The sequence below is a fragment of the Pholcus phalangioides genome, unplaced genomic scaffold, assembly GCF_987345545.1.
Source record: "Pholcus phalangioides strain wild (caught in Gottingen) unplaced genomic scaffold, Ppha-v1.0 ptg000004l_1, whole genome shotgun sequence".
Taxonomy (NCBI): domain Eukaryota; kingdom Metazoa; phylum Arthropoda; class Arachnida; order Araneae; family Pholcidae; genus Pholcus; species Pholcus phalangioides.
Window position 1 is genome coordinate 33,372,436 of NW_028301597.1, and position 17,082 is coordinate 33,389,517.

The 17,082-nt window shown below is 39.1% G+C and overlaps 1 protein-coding gene across 1 annotated transcript; it reads left to right on the forward strand.

Moving 5' to 3' along the window:
• Nucleotides 1-2,230: 2,230 nt before the first annotated feature.
• On the forward strand, nt 2,231-3,052 carry LOC149087111 (uncharacterized). The gene has a single exon (XM_089231910.1). The coding sequence runs from the start codon at nt 2,231-2,233 to the stop codon at nt 3,050-3,052; it is 822 nt and encodes a 273-aa protein (XP_089088036.1).
• The last annotated feature ends 14,030 nt before the right edge of the window (nt 3,053-17,082 follow it).

Consider the following 17,082-nt stretch of genomic DNA (forward strand, 5'->3'; position numbering starts at 1 on the left):
CGTAAGATGCAGGTCACCCTATTTCTGGCTCGCAAGCAAAAGAAAAATACCGTATATCTGGCCTACAAACTAAAAAGGATGTGCTTTCCTAGTGAGCGTAGAGTGGTTTTAAAAGATTTCTGGGGTGCTTCACCGTGGTTTACTACCAACCGACTGAGTTTCAGTTCTATATGGAATGCTATTTTACGTGCGAACTCTGTAAGGACTGAATTTTTTCCATGACCCAATTTTAGCACGATATCGAAAAGTATTGAGAATGTGGAAAACCTTTTCCGTCGGTGGTGGTTGGTGTTCTTGTAGTTACAAAGTTTTCGGGGCGCGAATGCGGCAAGATCTCGTCGTCTTGCCTCAGACATCAACTGGCCTACAAACGGTACAAATATTCAATCATTACACTTCACTCACGTCACTTCTGAAATATAGATGGCATCACTGGAAAAATCAGACGCAACACTATATGCGCACTTAGACTGTTAGGTACCACACTTATACTTCCGGCACAACTCACTAGGTAGTAGAAAATTGCCAGGGCCATTTTGAAAGAAAGAAAGAAAAGTCTTCTAACATATTTTTCCTCATCGACCTCCCCGCCCCTTATCAGAAAAAACCCCAAGATCGCGGAGAAATCATTTCGTTAAAACGAAATTTCGTTATAAAGGAATTCGAGGTCTTTGCATTGTTCCTATGCAAACCTATGTGGGGGATTGGAAAAGTGTTCGTTAAAACGAGATTTTCGCTATAACGGTATTCATTAAAACGGGATTCGACTGTATACCGTTGTAGGCCTGTTGCTGTCTGGGGCTAAAGGAGAAATGGGCTCTCCCACATTCGCGCATTTAAATTGAGAACCCCAGAGAACCAACTTCAGCCGACCACCAGTGTGGCACCGGTGGGGTTCAAGCCTCGGGACATCGAGTTGTGAGCCCGTCGCTATGACCACTCGACCAACACAACAGCGGCAATTTCCCGTATACGTGTACTTGACAACAGGCAACTTCCATTCCCCTGTTAATGTTCCCTTCATTTCGACGGGTCGTAGTAACCACTTCAATCCATGTACCTGCGTCGCTGGTTACGTAATTAAGTTCTTATACCAGTGGTAAGTGAAAGGTTAAAAAAAAATAGACCCTCTCTTCAGTTCTTGTGAGTTTTTTTCAGTTTCCAGTTGGCCAGATTCACAATTTTCAGCCGAAAAGCTTCCTCAAAGGATCTATGGAAGGTACCGTACATTAAAAAGGTATCATAACCCCCACATTACCCCCAGTTCCATTCTAACTCTTCACAGTGACAGAATCAAAAATAGACACCATCGTATTGGATGAAATGGTGTTGCTCAGTCCAATATATCAGGAAGAGACTTTTTCTTCTGGATATTATGCCAAGGTGAACTCGGAAAGAAAAGTCTTCTGTCTCGGCATAATATCCAGAAAAAATTCTCTTTCCTTGATATATTGGTGAAGAAATCCTCATCTCACGCTCTCTACTATCGTACCTGGGGGCCATTTGCTGAACTGATAAGATATACCTGGGAGTCGTTTGCTGAAAGGCTGCCAAGTCTCTACTCCAGAGCGTCATGACACAGTGCCTGAAATAAGGAGCTTATTTTCAAAAGGGACCATTTCCACAATTATTAAATGTACAGTAGAACTAAAAAAACTTTTTTCCTCCAGAATGGGCTGCTTCCAAAAAAAACGGGGGGGGGGGGGGAATAGCCCAACAGGTAGCATAAGGGAGTGGTATAAGAATATTTAAATATTGTGTTTTTTGATCAACATTCGAGAGCGTTATCTACATTTAAATTTTGGAAATGTTCCGTTTTGTAGTAAAATTAGAGAAACTGTGTTACCTTTTGATTAAAATTGGAGCTGTGTAAGTCTGAAAAAGTGGAAATTTCTATATACAACTATTATTTCCAGAAGGTTCCATCTAGAAGGTACCTGTAGTGACCGATCATAAACGATACTCTGTGACGTCACGATGTCACGTTTTCTCGTTGTAGCGCTTTTCGCCTTGTGATGGATGGTAACCTAGCAACGGATCGCCAGAGAGTTTTTCGAACGTTTTAATCAGTTGATTGTATTTCGTCGTACAGAATGGATGTCGCGTATAACTTGTCCGTGTGTGTGTAAATAAATGTTCATGTCTTTAAAATGAAATTTACATCTTCTCATTGCCGTCGCCTTTACTGGTGACCCGGACGTGATCCCGAACCTGCCAAGAACTTATCGCCATGGCTGAACAGCAAGAAAGCGATCTTCGAGTTCAAGCTGTCCACGCGAAACTGCCGACGTTCTCGAAGGACAAGATCAAACTTTTTTTCGTCCAGCTCGACGCTGCCTTCAAGATCAACCATGTTACAGCCGAAGGAACCAAGTATAACTACCTAGTCAACTGCCTAGATGTGGAGATCTTGTCAACGGTAAGTGACATTGTTTACGATCCTCCCGCATCGGATCCGTTCTCGAAACTCAAGGAGAGACTTCTCGCTGTGTATAAACATTCAGCCGCGAAAGAGGTCAAGATATTGTTAGAAGACCTATCCCTAGGTGATCAGAAGCCTAGTACGTTGCTACGTAAAATGCGCGAGCTTTCGACAGGGCGAATTAGCGATGAGACTTTCCTCAAAAATTTGTGGCTTCAACGGCTACCAAAGAGTATACAAACGGTGTTAGCAGCTAGCAGTGAAGAACTGGACAAGCTAGCCGAGTTAGCTGATCGAGTCGCTGAGCTCACCGAACCCAATTACGGTCATGTAGCAGAAGCCTCGTCTTACTCGGAAATAAGAGACCTTAAACTGCAAATCTCGGAGCTGACTAAAAGAGTTGAGCAGTTGGGCAAATATCCAAGGAATAGCCGGAACCACTATCGAAACTCCAGTCGAGACCGACGTTATTCTGGTTCTAGGAATCGCTCGCGATATCGAGACTCCGATGAAAACCCTAAAGTGTGTTATTATCATAGCAGGTTCGGAGATAAAGCTTCCAGATGCAAGTCCCCCTGCGCTTACAACGCTCAGAATATTCAGGGAAACGGTCCAAGCCCCCCGCAGTAACGGCATGCGGTGGCGGCGATAGCAGTCTTCACCATAGCCGTTTGTTCATTATGGAAAGGAAGAGCGGCATGAAGTTTCTAATTGACTCTGGAGCTGATATATCAATTTTACCTTACAAAGGCAACGGTAAACCGACAACTTTTGAGCTTTTCGCTGCAAATAGTTCCCGTATATCTACCTACGGTTTGAAACTCCTGGAATTGGACTTGAACTTACGTCGGAATTACAAATGGCATTTCACCCTCGCTGACGTTGAGAGACCAATTATCGGATCGGATTTCCTTGCTCACTACGGACTCATCATCGATATCAAAAACAAGCGACTTATAGATCCACTCACTTCTCTCACATGTAAAGGTTTTACTTACAATGGACCTTCGACAACGATTAAAACAATCTCAGGAAACAGTGCTATAACTGAAATTTTGAAGGAATTTCCCGAATTAACGAGACCTCGTCCGTTTTCGAGGAAAGCTTCCCATAATACCTTGCACTACATAGAAACTAAAGGTCCTCCTGTTTTCGCAAAGCCACGCAGATTGCACCCAGCTCAACTCAAGATTGCCAAGACCGAATTCCAGATGATGTTGGACCAAGGTATATGTCGTCCATCGAAATCAAACTGGGCTTCCCCGTTGCACATGGTTTCAAAAGGACCGAATGAGTGGAGACCAACTGGTGATTATCGAAGTCTGAATCGAATTACTGTGCCCGATAACTACCCAGTGCCACATATACAGGACTTTGCACAGAATCTGCATGGATGTAAAGTTTTCTCTAAAATAGATCTGGTCAAAGCATTTCATCATATTCCTGTAAATCCCGACGACATTCCCAAGACAGCAATCATAACTCCCTTTGGTTTGTTTGAATTCGTAGTCATGCCGTTCGGACTCTCGAACGCTGCACAAACGTTCCAACGCTTCATCCACGAGGTGCTACGCAATCTCGACTTCTGTTTCTCGTATCTTGATGACGTGCTCATCGCCAGCCATGACGCAGAACAACATCACAAGCACCTTAGAGAAGTGTTTGAAAGACTCGATAAGTACGGACTGACAATCAACACATCTAAATGCGTGTTCAATGTACCGGAAATTTCCTTCCTGGGTTATTTGGTCAATGAACACGGCTCAAAGCCTCTCCCGGACAGAGTTCGTGCAATCCAAGAATTTCCTCTCCCAGAAAACATCAAGCAGCTTCGAAGATTTCTAGGAACTTTGAACTTTTACAGGCGATTTCTACCATCTACAGCAGCTGTGCAAGTACCACTTCATTCCTTCTTGTCCAGCACCAAGAAGAATGACAAGACATCAATTCCTTGGACTCTTGAGACCAGACAAGCATTCGATAAATGCAAAACGCAGCTCGCTAATGCCACTCTTTTGCACCATCCTTTAGCATCATCACCATTAGTTTTACATGTGGACGCCAGTGATTTTGCTATAGGTGCCGCCTTGCATCAAGTATCTAACGATAATCAGCTACAACCACTTGCATTCTTCTCAAAGAAGCTTTCAAGCGCACAAAGAAGTTATTCTGCATACGATAGAGAATTACTTGCAGCTTATTCTGCTGTCAAGCACTTCAGGTATATGCTAGAAGCAAGACAATTCTGTATTTGTAGTGACCATAAGCCGTTGGTGTATGCGTTCAGGCAGAAACCAGAAAAGTGCTCACCTCGCCAGCTACGACAGTTGAACTTTATCAGCCAATTCACAACAGAAATTCTTCATATAAAAGGTGTCGAAAATATTCCAGCTGATACTCTTTCTAGAATATCGACCATTTCTGTACCCACACCTTTAGATTATGTGCAACTCGCAGCTGACCAAGAGAATGACAGCGATCTCAAAACCATCTTAAATTCTAGTGTATCATCTTTACAACTGAAAAAACTCAGCCTTCCTGACGCAACAGCCGAAATTTGGTGTGATGTGTCAAACGGCAAAATAAGGCCTTTTGTACCAATTTCTCAACGACGACGAGCGTTTGAATCATTGCATTGCTTATCACATCCTGGCATCCGAGCAACATCAAAACTGCTGAGCGACAGATTTATTTGGCCTTCAATTAGATCTGACTGTCGTGAGTGGACTAGAGCATGTATTCCATGCCAACGCTCTAAAGTTCACCGACACACTCGATCCGCGCTGGCTGAATTCAAGGTACCTAACAACCGATTTCAGCATATCAATCTTGACATAGTTGGTCCATTACCATTATGCCAAGGTTCTCGGTACCTCCTAACGATGATAGACAGATTCTCCAGGTGGATCGAAGCCTCTCCAATGCCAGACCAAACTGCCGAAACAGTCGCCAAAACATTAATTGCCACTTGGTTTTCAAGATTCGGCATACCGCACAGGATCACCACCGACCAGGGCAGACAGTTCGAGAGCCAGCTTTTCCAAAGCTTGAGCAGATATCTAGGATTTAAACATCATAAAACGACTGCTTATCATCCACAAGCAAATGGGCTGATCGAGAGACAACACCGATCGCTGAAAACTGCCCTGAGATGCCGTATTCAATCGAATCCTGCTTGGGTTGATGCTCTTCCATTCGCCCTACTGGGTCTAAGAGCAGCAGTGAAAGAAGACCTGGGATGCTCTTCCGCAGAAATCCTCTACGGAACACCATTGCAGTTGCCCGGCGAGTATTTTTCGAAAACACCAGACATTATACAATCCGATTTCGTCCATCAAATCCAAAAGCTAATGCGTTCAATGAAGCCCGTGCCTACAACAACTCACGGATACACGTCGACGTATATTCCCAGTGATCTGCAATCCGCGTCGCATGTCTTCGTACGCAACGACGCACCACATCCTGCCTTACAACCAACATATCAAGGCCCGTTTCCTGTGAAAGATCGCAGAGAAAAATTTTTCGACATTGGCATCAATGGGGCAAGCAAGAGGATCTCCATTGATCGTTTGATTCCAGCTTTCCTTGGAGATAGCTTTAAGGTACCTTCAGAAGTGCCCATTCAGCCATCCAGTACAGCGTTGCCAGCACAAGCAGTACCAGCAACTGTGACTCGCTCCGGTCGTCACGTCCACTTCCCCGACAGATATTCGACCACAAATTTCGTTGACACTAGGGGGGGAGTGTGTAGTGACCGATCATAAACGATACTCTGTGACGTCACGATGTCACGTTTTCTCGTTGTAGCGCTTTTCGCCTTGTGATGGATGGTAACCTAGCAACGGATCGCCAGAGAGTTTTTCGAACGTTTTAATCAGTTGATTGTATTTCGTCGTACAGAATGGATGTCGCGTATAACTTGTCCGTGTGTGTGTAAATAAATGTTCATGTCTTTAAAATGAAATTTACATCTTCTCATTGCCGTCGCCTTTATACCCTTACTTCTCTCGTAAGAAGCATAAGAAAAGCGATCATTCTACGGTGGAACTTGAAATAACGGACACTCCCGTTAGCGGACATCCTTACTCACTACCGGACATTTTTTTAATCCACATCGACGGAACTCAATATATTTACTATCCATAAACGAATTCATCCGTGCACGTTTCTCGTAAGCGGATAAAATTTTCGATCCCATGGGTGTTCTTTATTGAGATTTTTTACTTCAAAATGCGACTTTGAAGGCATTTCTGAACAATGCGCCGTTATGAAAAAGAAAATATCCCTCAACGCCAGTAGAGTAAACCGCTTTGTTATGTTCCCTTTTGAATTAAAAATACCGAAGTGAATGAGGAGAAATGACCAACTTTATATTGGGATTTCTTCCAAAATTATTCGCGTTTGAATAAACCCTATTGAATAATCCGACAGAGCTCATTCCAAAGATTCCGGAACCGTTAAAAGTACACTTCGGAAAAAAGAAAGTGGAAATTTTCCCTTTTGAGATAAAAACTCCTCAAATAAGGAAAGCAAGGTCGGGTCTCCAGTGGTGTACATTGTAACGCACTTGTCCGGATTGTTGGATTCCCGGCAGACAGAAGTCTTTTCTTACGGATTCCATCCAGATCTAAAATTGTAGATTTGTATACAGAACATACACACACACACAGACAGACAGAAAATCAATTTTATATATAGATTTTGATTGCCCATTGGCGTTTGGTATTTGGATTTTAATCATCTGTTATATGATTTCAGATTGACGATCGTTTTATATATATATATATATAAAATATATATATTTATAAAATATTTATAATATATATATATATATAAAATATATATATCCATGAAAAATTTCAAAAACAGATTTCAATGAAAAATTTCAAAAGTTAAGAGAAATTAAATATTATTAAAAGGCGAAAGATGAGAAGTTATTGAAAAATTGTAAAAAGGAAAAATATGGATCAATGAGGAGGTCGTTCTCAAGGGGGAACCCCCCCCCCCCCCCCCCACATTGCTCCAAACTGCAAAAATGTTTCTAATGAAGCCCAATAGGCATAAAACTACCATCAGTTCCCCCGACATTTTTGCGATAAACAAGCTTTGGAAGTCAAACAGCAAAAATTACAAAATACAATTAGAATCAATGAAATAACAAATGAGTTAAGAACACAAAAATATATATACACAAAGTGTGTTAAAAATTGAAAAATGAGAAAACTTGAAGAAAAACATACCAAGAGTAAGACTAATAAAGCGTGCCACCTGAATTGACTTGGATTTCAAGGGGGTTTCAATATTTCACCCACACACTTCTTATAGTCAATTCAGGCGGCACGCTTTAAAAAGAGTCTTACTCTTGGTATGTTTTTCTTCAAGTTTTCTCATTTTTCAATTTTTAACACACTTTGTGTATATATATTTTTGTGTTCTTAACTCATTTGTTATTTCATATTTTGATTCTAATTGTATATTCTCATATTTGACTCTTGACTTCCAAAGCTTGTTTCTCGCAAAAATGTCGGGGGAACTGATGGTAGTTTTATGCCTATTGGGCTTACCATCATTAGAAACATTTTTGCAGTTTGGAGCAATGTGGGGGGGTTCCCCCTTGAGAACGACCTCCTCATTGATAAATATTTTTCCTTTTTACAATTTTTCAATAACTTCTCATCTTTCGCCTTTTCATAATATATATATATATATATATATATATTTTTTTTTTTTTTTTTTTTTTTTTTTTTTTTTTGCCTTCATCTGAATCGACAATGTTTTTTTGTTTATAATAAAAATTTCCCAGATACACCCATCCTTCGGGAACGCTTCGATATCTCCCTGGGAAGCGGCATGTGTTCGGTCTTCAAAGGTATAATTTACCCAGAAAAAAGTTTCTTTCCTTGAAACATCTCAAGGAAAGAAAAAGACCTCAGCTTTAAAAAGAAATCGTTTTTTAAAAGAGTGCAATTGAAGAAAAAATGTAAATGAGTCAGTAGCCCGCAATGACACGATTGAACGTATTGCAACTAGTTTTTCCACAAAGTTTCCCCCGTTTTTTACATCGAACGGGACTTATGGTCATCATATTTGCATCTCAACTCGTTTCTAATACAGTTAAACATCGGTTGTTATAAAAATTAACAAATGGATAAAAAACGAATCTTACACAAATACAACACCACAACAGGCAAAATGTCCAACGAGGTGGCTGCCATAGAAATATGGATGTCAGAATTACAACAACCCTAATAAAAAGGCAATTACAAAAACATTAATTGATGTGATCAGGATTGTAAAAGTTTTGAGTTGGGAACATGGAGGTCTATTGTATATGAACTTTGGGGTCTTTCATCAGAGGACAACACTTAAAGTTGAACTTTCAGGGGATTTTCAAGATGGCTTCAAGGAGAAAATCCCTCTAGGAAAAGTGTGACTTATTTCATGAAATTTAGCAATAAAATTCTGAAAAAAATTGTATGTGCCTACATCATCTTGGCTAAAAAAATTTGAACGAAGTGAAATATTTCTTCACAAATAAAAATTTTGAAAATTTTTTTTTTTCAATAGAGATTTGATAGCATTTATATTTTTAATGCATTTTCGAGTATCAAAAATGCAAAAACGTCTTCAAAATTCCAAAACATGAATGTTCGGGTTTGAAAGGGTTATGCGGGGTGCACTGTATAATAATGGCCACACAAATATGAATGTCAAATACAGCAAAAAAACACCGCAAACGCAAAATAAAAGCAATTTTCGTGGAATAAATATGAGTTAAAATAATATCCTACTGTCTTTCGAAGAATAGGGGAAAATGGGATGTTTTTACTGCACCTAATTTTTTAAATAATTTATAGAAAGGATTTCGATAATCCGGGTCCTGCTGTAATTTGTAATGGATTTTTTTTTTCACTTAAATTGGTGACGTTTGTGATAACAATTTAAGATTTCTTATCTCCAAAATAATAGCATCCATTAAGATAAAATATTACTGTACAGATTTATGTATTTTTATACACACCATAATATAACGATCTCAAAAAGTTATAAAATAGTATTTTTACAGCCATTAATATTATATCTTTTTTTTTTTATGTGAGGCTATTAATAACTGGAAAACAGTAAAAGTTAACGATCACTGGACCTTCGATGCAATGTTTTATATTTATTTAAGCCTTCTAAGTTTTATTTGAAAGGTTTTCATATCTTAGTGCAGCTGTATGTTTCATTCCCTAAAGAGGGAAAACATTTTGTTTCAAGGCTCCATGAAGCAGAGAAATATGAAATATGAAGCTCAAAGCAGTTCCATAAAATATATCTCCTCCATTTTGGAAATTCGTCGAACTCATACATATACGTAGTATTGGTCGTTGAGAGCTTTCTTTATTTTTCAATTTTAAGAATTTACTGATGCGTTATATTAAAAATGGATATGCTTTACGGAGGGGTCTTATTTCCAGTTGCCGTCGATGTTATTTTCCCATAGGAAGTCGATCTCTGCTTGAGATTAGTGTGGTGAGATTTTCGTTTTCCTTTTACAAGAAAAGTAATGTGAACCAGTGTTCTTCGATCGCCGCTGTGCTGTCGTGTGAGCATCGTGCTGGACTCTCCCCGTGAGGATCCAGGTTCGAACCACGGTGGTGGTGGTCGACAACCGGTCTCTCATTCGGAAAAAGTCTCTCCGCAGAGAGCAGACAGACCTTCGACATGATACTCACATAACATGAAAATTCGAGCGTTTACCATTCTTACTTCAAAATATGGAAGACAGGTGACAGCACCGGAAGAAAAACCGCAATTCTGACGACATAAATACGTTATGATCCACATTACGCCCAGAACACACATTCCGACATGAGCCGATTTTTTTTTTTTTTTTCAGAAATCCCGCAGAGGAACGAACACGAGGTATGGTTAAGCAAGAGAGTGTGTTCTTTAATCACTGGTCCGCGGACCCATGAAACATTTCGCCAAATTCTTGAAGCCACTTGTGGGCTGAGAGGGATGCTTTTAAAATTTCTATTTATGTGAAGAAGAAATAAACTGTTTCACGTGTTAGTTAATATAAACCAAATAGAGAAATCGAATTGAAGTTAATGCAGTGCTTTATATTACAGAAACAGCTCTGCAACCACGTAAACAGCGGCCGGTGTTGTTCGGTTTTAGGTTGTGTTAAAATCGTGTCGAAATCTTTAAAAGCAGGTACCTATAGTGACCAGACATCAAAGTGAAACGTAGTTTTATTTACTGAACTTTCTCCTCTAACAATAGAAAATTCATTGCTTTACAGTGCCACATTTTTAGCTTTATTATTATTATTTGCTTTCTTTCTTTCTTTCAAACCGACCATAATCCCGATCTATTGCCATGGGAAATTTACTACCGAAGGAGCTCCGCCGGAAGTGTGCATGCGTACTTAGCAGTTTGAGTGATGTGAACAACGACCCTCCGTTGTTGTTCTACATCACTCAAGTTATTCCCAAATTACTTTAGTGATCCGTGACATAATTACGGATCACTTGAGTGATGTGTGGCACAGTTCCAGAGCACTTAAGCGGCCCGGACACATTTCCAGATCACTTGGATCCGTGAAACATTTAGAGGTCACTAAAGTGGCTGTGTAGGGGACTTATCAATAGGTAGAATGTTAGTTCGGGTGCCCACAAACTATCGAAAGGTTTTCCTCGTTTTTGGCGCACCGAGTAAGATGCCATTAAAAAATATTTCATATTTTAATAAATGGTGGTTGATGACGTAAGCATCATCCAAACCCCTCCCCCCGTCATCAAAAGTCAGCAAATCTAAACCCCCTTCCCATCGATGCTGACATAATTCTTGAATGACCCCCCCCCCCTTATGCATAGACACCGATTTATCACATTTATTATAACATATCCAAGGTGGGAAAAAAGTCCGTAAAAATTTTAAAAATTCATAAAAACCGGAAAAATGACCGAAATAAAAATCGGTTTCCAGGGTTAGCATCGCTAGGTCACGGGAATTTTTTGTAAGACAGGGAAAAAAATAACGCAAAAACAACCGGTAGGTGGCGCTGTACACAAGTCAAAGAAAAGATACGCAAATAACGAACGGAATGCCTCCAAATCGTTTATTGCAGCTGTATGTGTTCCACATGACCACCACCACAACGAATAACATATTGCAGGCGAGTCACAAATCCAGCAACGGCAGGGTGCAGCAGGTCCACATAAACGGTTTACAACAGTGGCTGTGGATTAGGAGCTCAAGTTCTTATAACCGTCTCATTTGCATATTTCCACCGAAGTCGATCGTACCAGCGCCACCTATCGGCTGTTTTTGAGTTATTCTTTCCTTTAAAAAATTTCCCGTGACCTAGCGATGCTAACCCTGCAAACCGTTTTTTATTTTGATTATTTTTCCGGTTTTTATTCATTTTTAAAGTTTCTACGAACTTTTTTGCCCACACTGTACATACTCTCACAAATTCCGCTCTATTACGGGTACCTACGCCCGGAGTTTGCCTGCCGTATTTATAATGCCGAGTACTGTGATTGAAAATTCAATAACGCATCATAACAATTTAGGTGGTGTGTGGTGGTCTTTATATATATAATTCTAAAAATATGTATTTCTTAAAGTATACTCGTAATTATCGATGCATCTGTAGGAGGTAACTCCACGGGAAAGAGAAGCTCATGTTGTGTTCTCCAACGACTATCAAAAACCCATTATGATAATTAAATGAGCGCCACATTTTGTTTTTGGCTGATTCGTCGAAAGAAAACGAAAGATCACTCTGCGTGTTATTTTATATTTGGTGATAGACTTGAACACGTAAGAACATGTAATGGATAACGGGAATTATACCATTAAAGCGATGCTTTTACGGTCATTTTAACATCATTTGTTTCTGTGTTCGCAGGAAAATTGATGGACCGATACATAAATTCTAGCAATTTTTTTTTTTTTTGTGTCACTTTTGATAGACGCGTCAGAAATGCTTGATTTTTTCTGCGATTATTTAATAATCATCTTCGCGGAAATTCCACGTTGATGTGCGTATCTATATCTCTGTATGTGATACTCTCGTTCACATTAGGCTTAACGTTTCCTGGGTTTTCTTCAATCCACGGATAAGGGGTCATTCAAGTATTACGTCAGCATCGAGGGGGGTTTCGGATTTGCTGACTTTTAATGACAAGGGGGAGGGGGGTTTGAAGGTTGCTGACACGTCATCAACCACCCCCCTTTTTGAAGATATGAAATATTCTAAGCTGCTGACGAAATTTTGCTGCTTGGGGGGGGGGGGGGGGTGTCAATGTTTTGCTGACTTTTGCTGACGGGGGGGGGGGTCAAAAGTGGCGGAAAATCTGCTTAAGTAATACTTGAATGGCCCCTAACGGGAATTGAGATTATCCAATCCCGGGTAACTTTATCCAACTTTGTTGTGGAGTGTCTAGTACAAGGAAGAAAACAACCGCTTTATACTTGACTGTCTTTCCGTCAACTATATTTCTATCTCTTTCGGTATTGCTAGAAATCTACAGAAGAATTTTTCATACATTCGAATACAGATGTTTGTCTTACGCTGGCTATAAAAGTTTGATAAAAATCCTTTTATAGAACTTGAGAAATGCAATCAATAATCGTACCGGTTACATTCGGGCAAATGCAACCGATAGTCTTATTGGCTGCATTTTTTTAAGTTTCATAAAAAAACTATTATCAAATTTTTATTGCGTGATCCCGGCGTTAGTGTATCTAGATTTTGTCAAGGCTTACCCGTATTTCTTTCTCTGGTCCTTTCAGCCATCCATCGTCGTCGTCCCCCGAACTTTTCTGTAAGAACCCTGTTTATGCACCGTAGAAATGTATCACCTCCTGGAGTCACAATACACTCTCAGGATTCAACAATTGTTAATGATTAACTTGCATATGTTCATGAGAATGTCTGTTTCCTTCAAAGACTGAAAATGTACCTGTATGGGTTAAAAGAGCATCAAGACATCCGAAAGTTATTTTCTGAAGGTAAAGATAACTGTGTTCAGCTGTAGCATAGTTTCCCAAAATTTTCGTTTCATCGCCCCCTTTCTTCAGAAATTTTTTTTCTCTCATCGCCCCCCAACTCAACCGAACCCATAGGATCCTATGTTAAATCCGTAACTTCTTTGTTCCCCCCCACCTGGATCGTTCCATCGCCCACCAGGAGGCGATATTGCCCACTTTAGGTAACACTGAGCAATAGCAACTCTAATCGGCTAGTTTTTTCCCCTCTGTAAGACCAGACGTGTTCCATTACGGGATCTCGGGAAATTCCCGAGCTGCATTTTAGGTGCGGGATCCTGGGAGAGAAACCTAGTTCACATCATACTGCATAGTTTTATGGATTTTGATAACCCGTTCAAAGGTAAATACGACACTGACGGTTTATTACGTTACGGGAATTACTACGTTAACGTTCATTTATATTAAGCTTTAGTAACAATTTCAAAAAGTCTCGCCTCAGAGAGCAACAGACCCACAATGGTGAAAATATTCAATCATTACATTATCCTCACAATTCGAAAAAATAGATGGCAGCTGTAATAATGCATACACAGCACTATATACGCACTCAAACTGCTAGGTACACATGCACACTTCCGGCGCAGCTCCTTCGAGAGTAAATTTCCCATGGCAATAGATCGGGATTATGGTCGGTTTGAAAGAAAGAAAGAAAGCAAATAATAATAATAAAGCTAAAAATGTGGCACTGTAAAGCAATGAATTTTCTATTGTTAGAGGAGAAAGTTCAGTAAATAAAACTACGTTTCACTTTGATGTCTGGTCACTATAGGTACCTGCTTTTAAAGATTTCGACACGTTAACACAACCTAAAACTTGTAAGGATAAAGATAGGCAAAAATGGAGGGAAAAACAACTTCCCCTACACCCTATGAATACAACAACGCGATGCTATTCATTTCGGAGGATACATATACAGTAAAATGTTTCTTACTTGACTGACTTATTACATGAAAATCATTTTTTAAGGAACATTTTGAATTCAAGCGTACATAAATTGAAGTAAGTAATGTCCGTGCATATCCAGTGCACAGACTTTGAGCATTCATTTACTTGTGTGTGTCTCTATGTCAAGCTATTCATTGAATTAGCTCGATGAAAGCGTTCTTTAATGTCACGTGAAATTTGTCGATTGTCGATTATGAGAATTTTCCTTCGAATCTTATTTCATGCGGAGTAAAGCACAAGGTGTCCCACAAAATCGTTAATAGTTTGGAAATTCATAAAAGTTCAAGGAATCGGTAGTATTTGGATGCGATTTGCAAAAAAAGTTAATCTCATTAAATTTTTTTTTAGCACAGGAAAAAATAGTTTAAATTCGTGTCGACAGAGGGCGCTACGTGAAAGCAAATCACTGAACTTCTGCACGTGAACCTTTTTTTAATCTCCTCTGTATCCGGAACTTTCGTAAATCTTCAGCGGGTGACTAGTGGCTGAGGTAAAACAACTTCACCAATAGTGCTCCATCCACCACAATGTCAACATCACAATGAAAACCTTTTGTAAACGCCAGTAACAGGAAAATTCAGAAATGAGCTGTTAATCTTGCACCCTACATTTTATAAGACTCTGATTTGCATATATCCAGCGATTTGCTTCCGTGCAGTGCCCTCTATCACGAAAAATTTTAACTAATTCCCCCCCCCCGTACAAAAAAAAAATCTTCGCGAGAATAACTTTTTCGCATTCAAATTTCACAATTCCTTCTACTTTTATGAATATTTAAACTATTTACGAATTTGTGGTGCATCCTGTTTTTGACAACAAACAGGTTAGTTTGTTTCTAACTGCAATTCCAGAATGAAAAGTACAATTCATGAATATCTATTCGTCATTATAGAGGTGCGCTTCATTAATTTTTAATAGCGAAATAAATATCAAAACAAGTTTTTCGATATGATATTCCATGCGATAAGCGACCATATTTATTTTCACGATGAAAATGCACATATTGGCATTAGGGAAAGAAATATTTTTCCCACCAATAAATCTTGAATTTCTTTTTTTCCACATCAGCAAGGAAAGAATATCACATGGACTAATAAAATTTGATAACACATCGATGTTCGAGCTCGAGACGTCGTACACAATTTCAACTCATTCTTATGTTATCGGCGAAGAAACACCCGCACTGATTCCCTGGAAATATTTGCTTATTGCGAAGTTTTCTCGAGTTTTTACGGCAAATAAATTGATTTCATTTTTTTTTTTTTTCCTTCGCAAAAGAATAACAATAAGATGAAGAAAAGAGCTTTTTTGCTTGGAATGCATCAACGAGCGTCGTGGAAGAAGTGTCGGAAAATGTGGATATATATATAGCATATATCGACGTTAACCGAATTTCTCTCAAGTAAATCATAGATTGAAAAAATTTCCGTTATGGAAATATTCGATATTATTATTTTTCTAAAACTAAAAGATCAGGACTGTAATTTTCTTAGCCATATATACATAAAGGTCGCAGAAAGTTTGAGATATTGCACATGTCTACAAATAGCTCTCAAAAGTTTTGACAACCATAAATGTCTCTGCAAAATTTTTATTTGAATTTTTTAATCAAATCTATCCCATGCAGGGGCGTAGCCAGAAATTTCGTTCGGGGGGGACCAAAGTGATAGAACAATAGATTTGGCCATCTTTCTCTTTTTCGATCATTTTCTCACATTTCGGGGGGGGGGGTGACTAGACCCCCAAGTCCCCTCAACGCTGAGACTCATTACAAACTATTATGAACAGAAAATTGCGTATTTAAACTTTTTAAATTCGGAAAAAAATTAATTTACTCTTATGGGGTGGCTCAAAAGTCTTATGACAAAAACAAACAAGAAAGCAAACACCTACTAAATCATCAAATCAGTGATGCATTGAACAGTACGTATAACAAAGTACAATAAGTCAACACTTTTTGTTGGAAGCAGTTTAGATTGTAAAACTACTTGCCATGTTTTGGTATGGACTCGATGAGTTTGTCTCATGGCAGTAGGCATTTTTTTTCACACAATTGAAAAACCATCGAATTTTCATAATTTCTGACTCGGACCCCTCTATCAAACTCAATCCATAAATGCTTGATAGCATCTCTGAATTCGCCACCCAAAAAAACCCTCATTCTCTCATATTTCAAGTACTGTTTAACAACTTTTCAGCTATATTTACGGTCATTGTCATGCTAGAATATCGGTAATAGCGGCATGTGTCACGTCGAAAAGAATGACACGTGGTTATGAAATATATTTTTATAACAAAACCTGCCGATTGCGGTTTTTCTAGAAGGTAAGTAATACTAAACCATTAGCAGAGAAAAATTCCCACTTTCGCCTTCGTGTTTAACAGTAAGAACCTATAATACCTTGATAATTGCCTCATAACTACCTATATAGGAGCCTGTAATACCTCTTATGAGCGCATTATATATATTACACATTTGTGCCTTGGATTGTTTCTCTTGTCAGTGAGGAAATTAACATAATTCTCCCTCTCCCTTGCCCTTCTGTAATAACAATTTATATTTTTCTCTTGGAAGAAAACCAAGCAAGCCCATAATATTAAGCCAATGTTTTACAAATGATAAACTTACATTCAGTCAGTGTTTTAAATTAAATTTTAAGTTAATT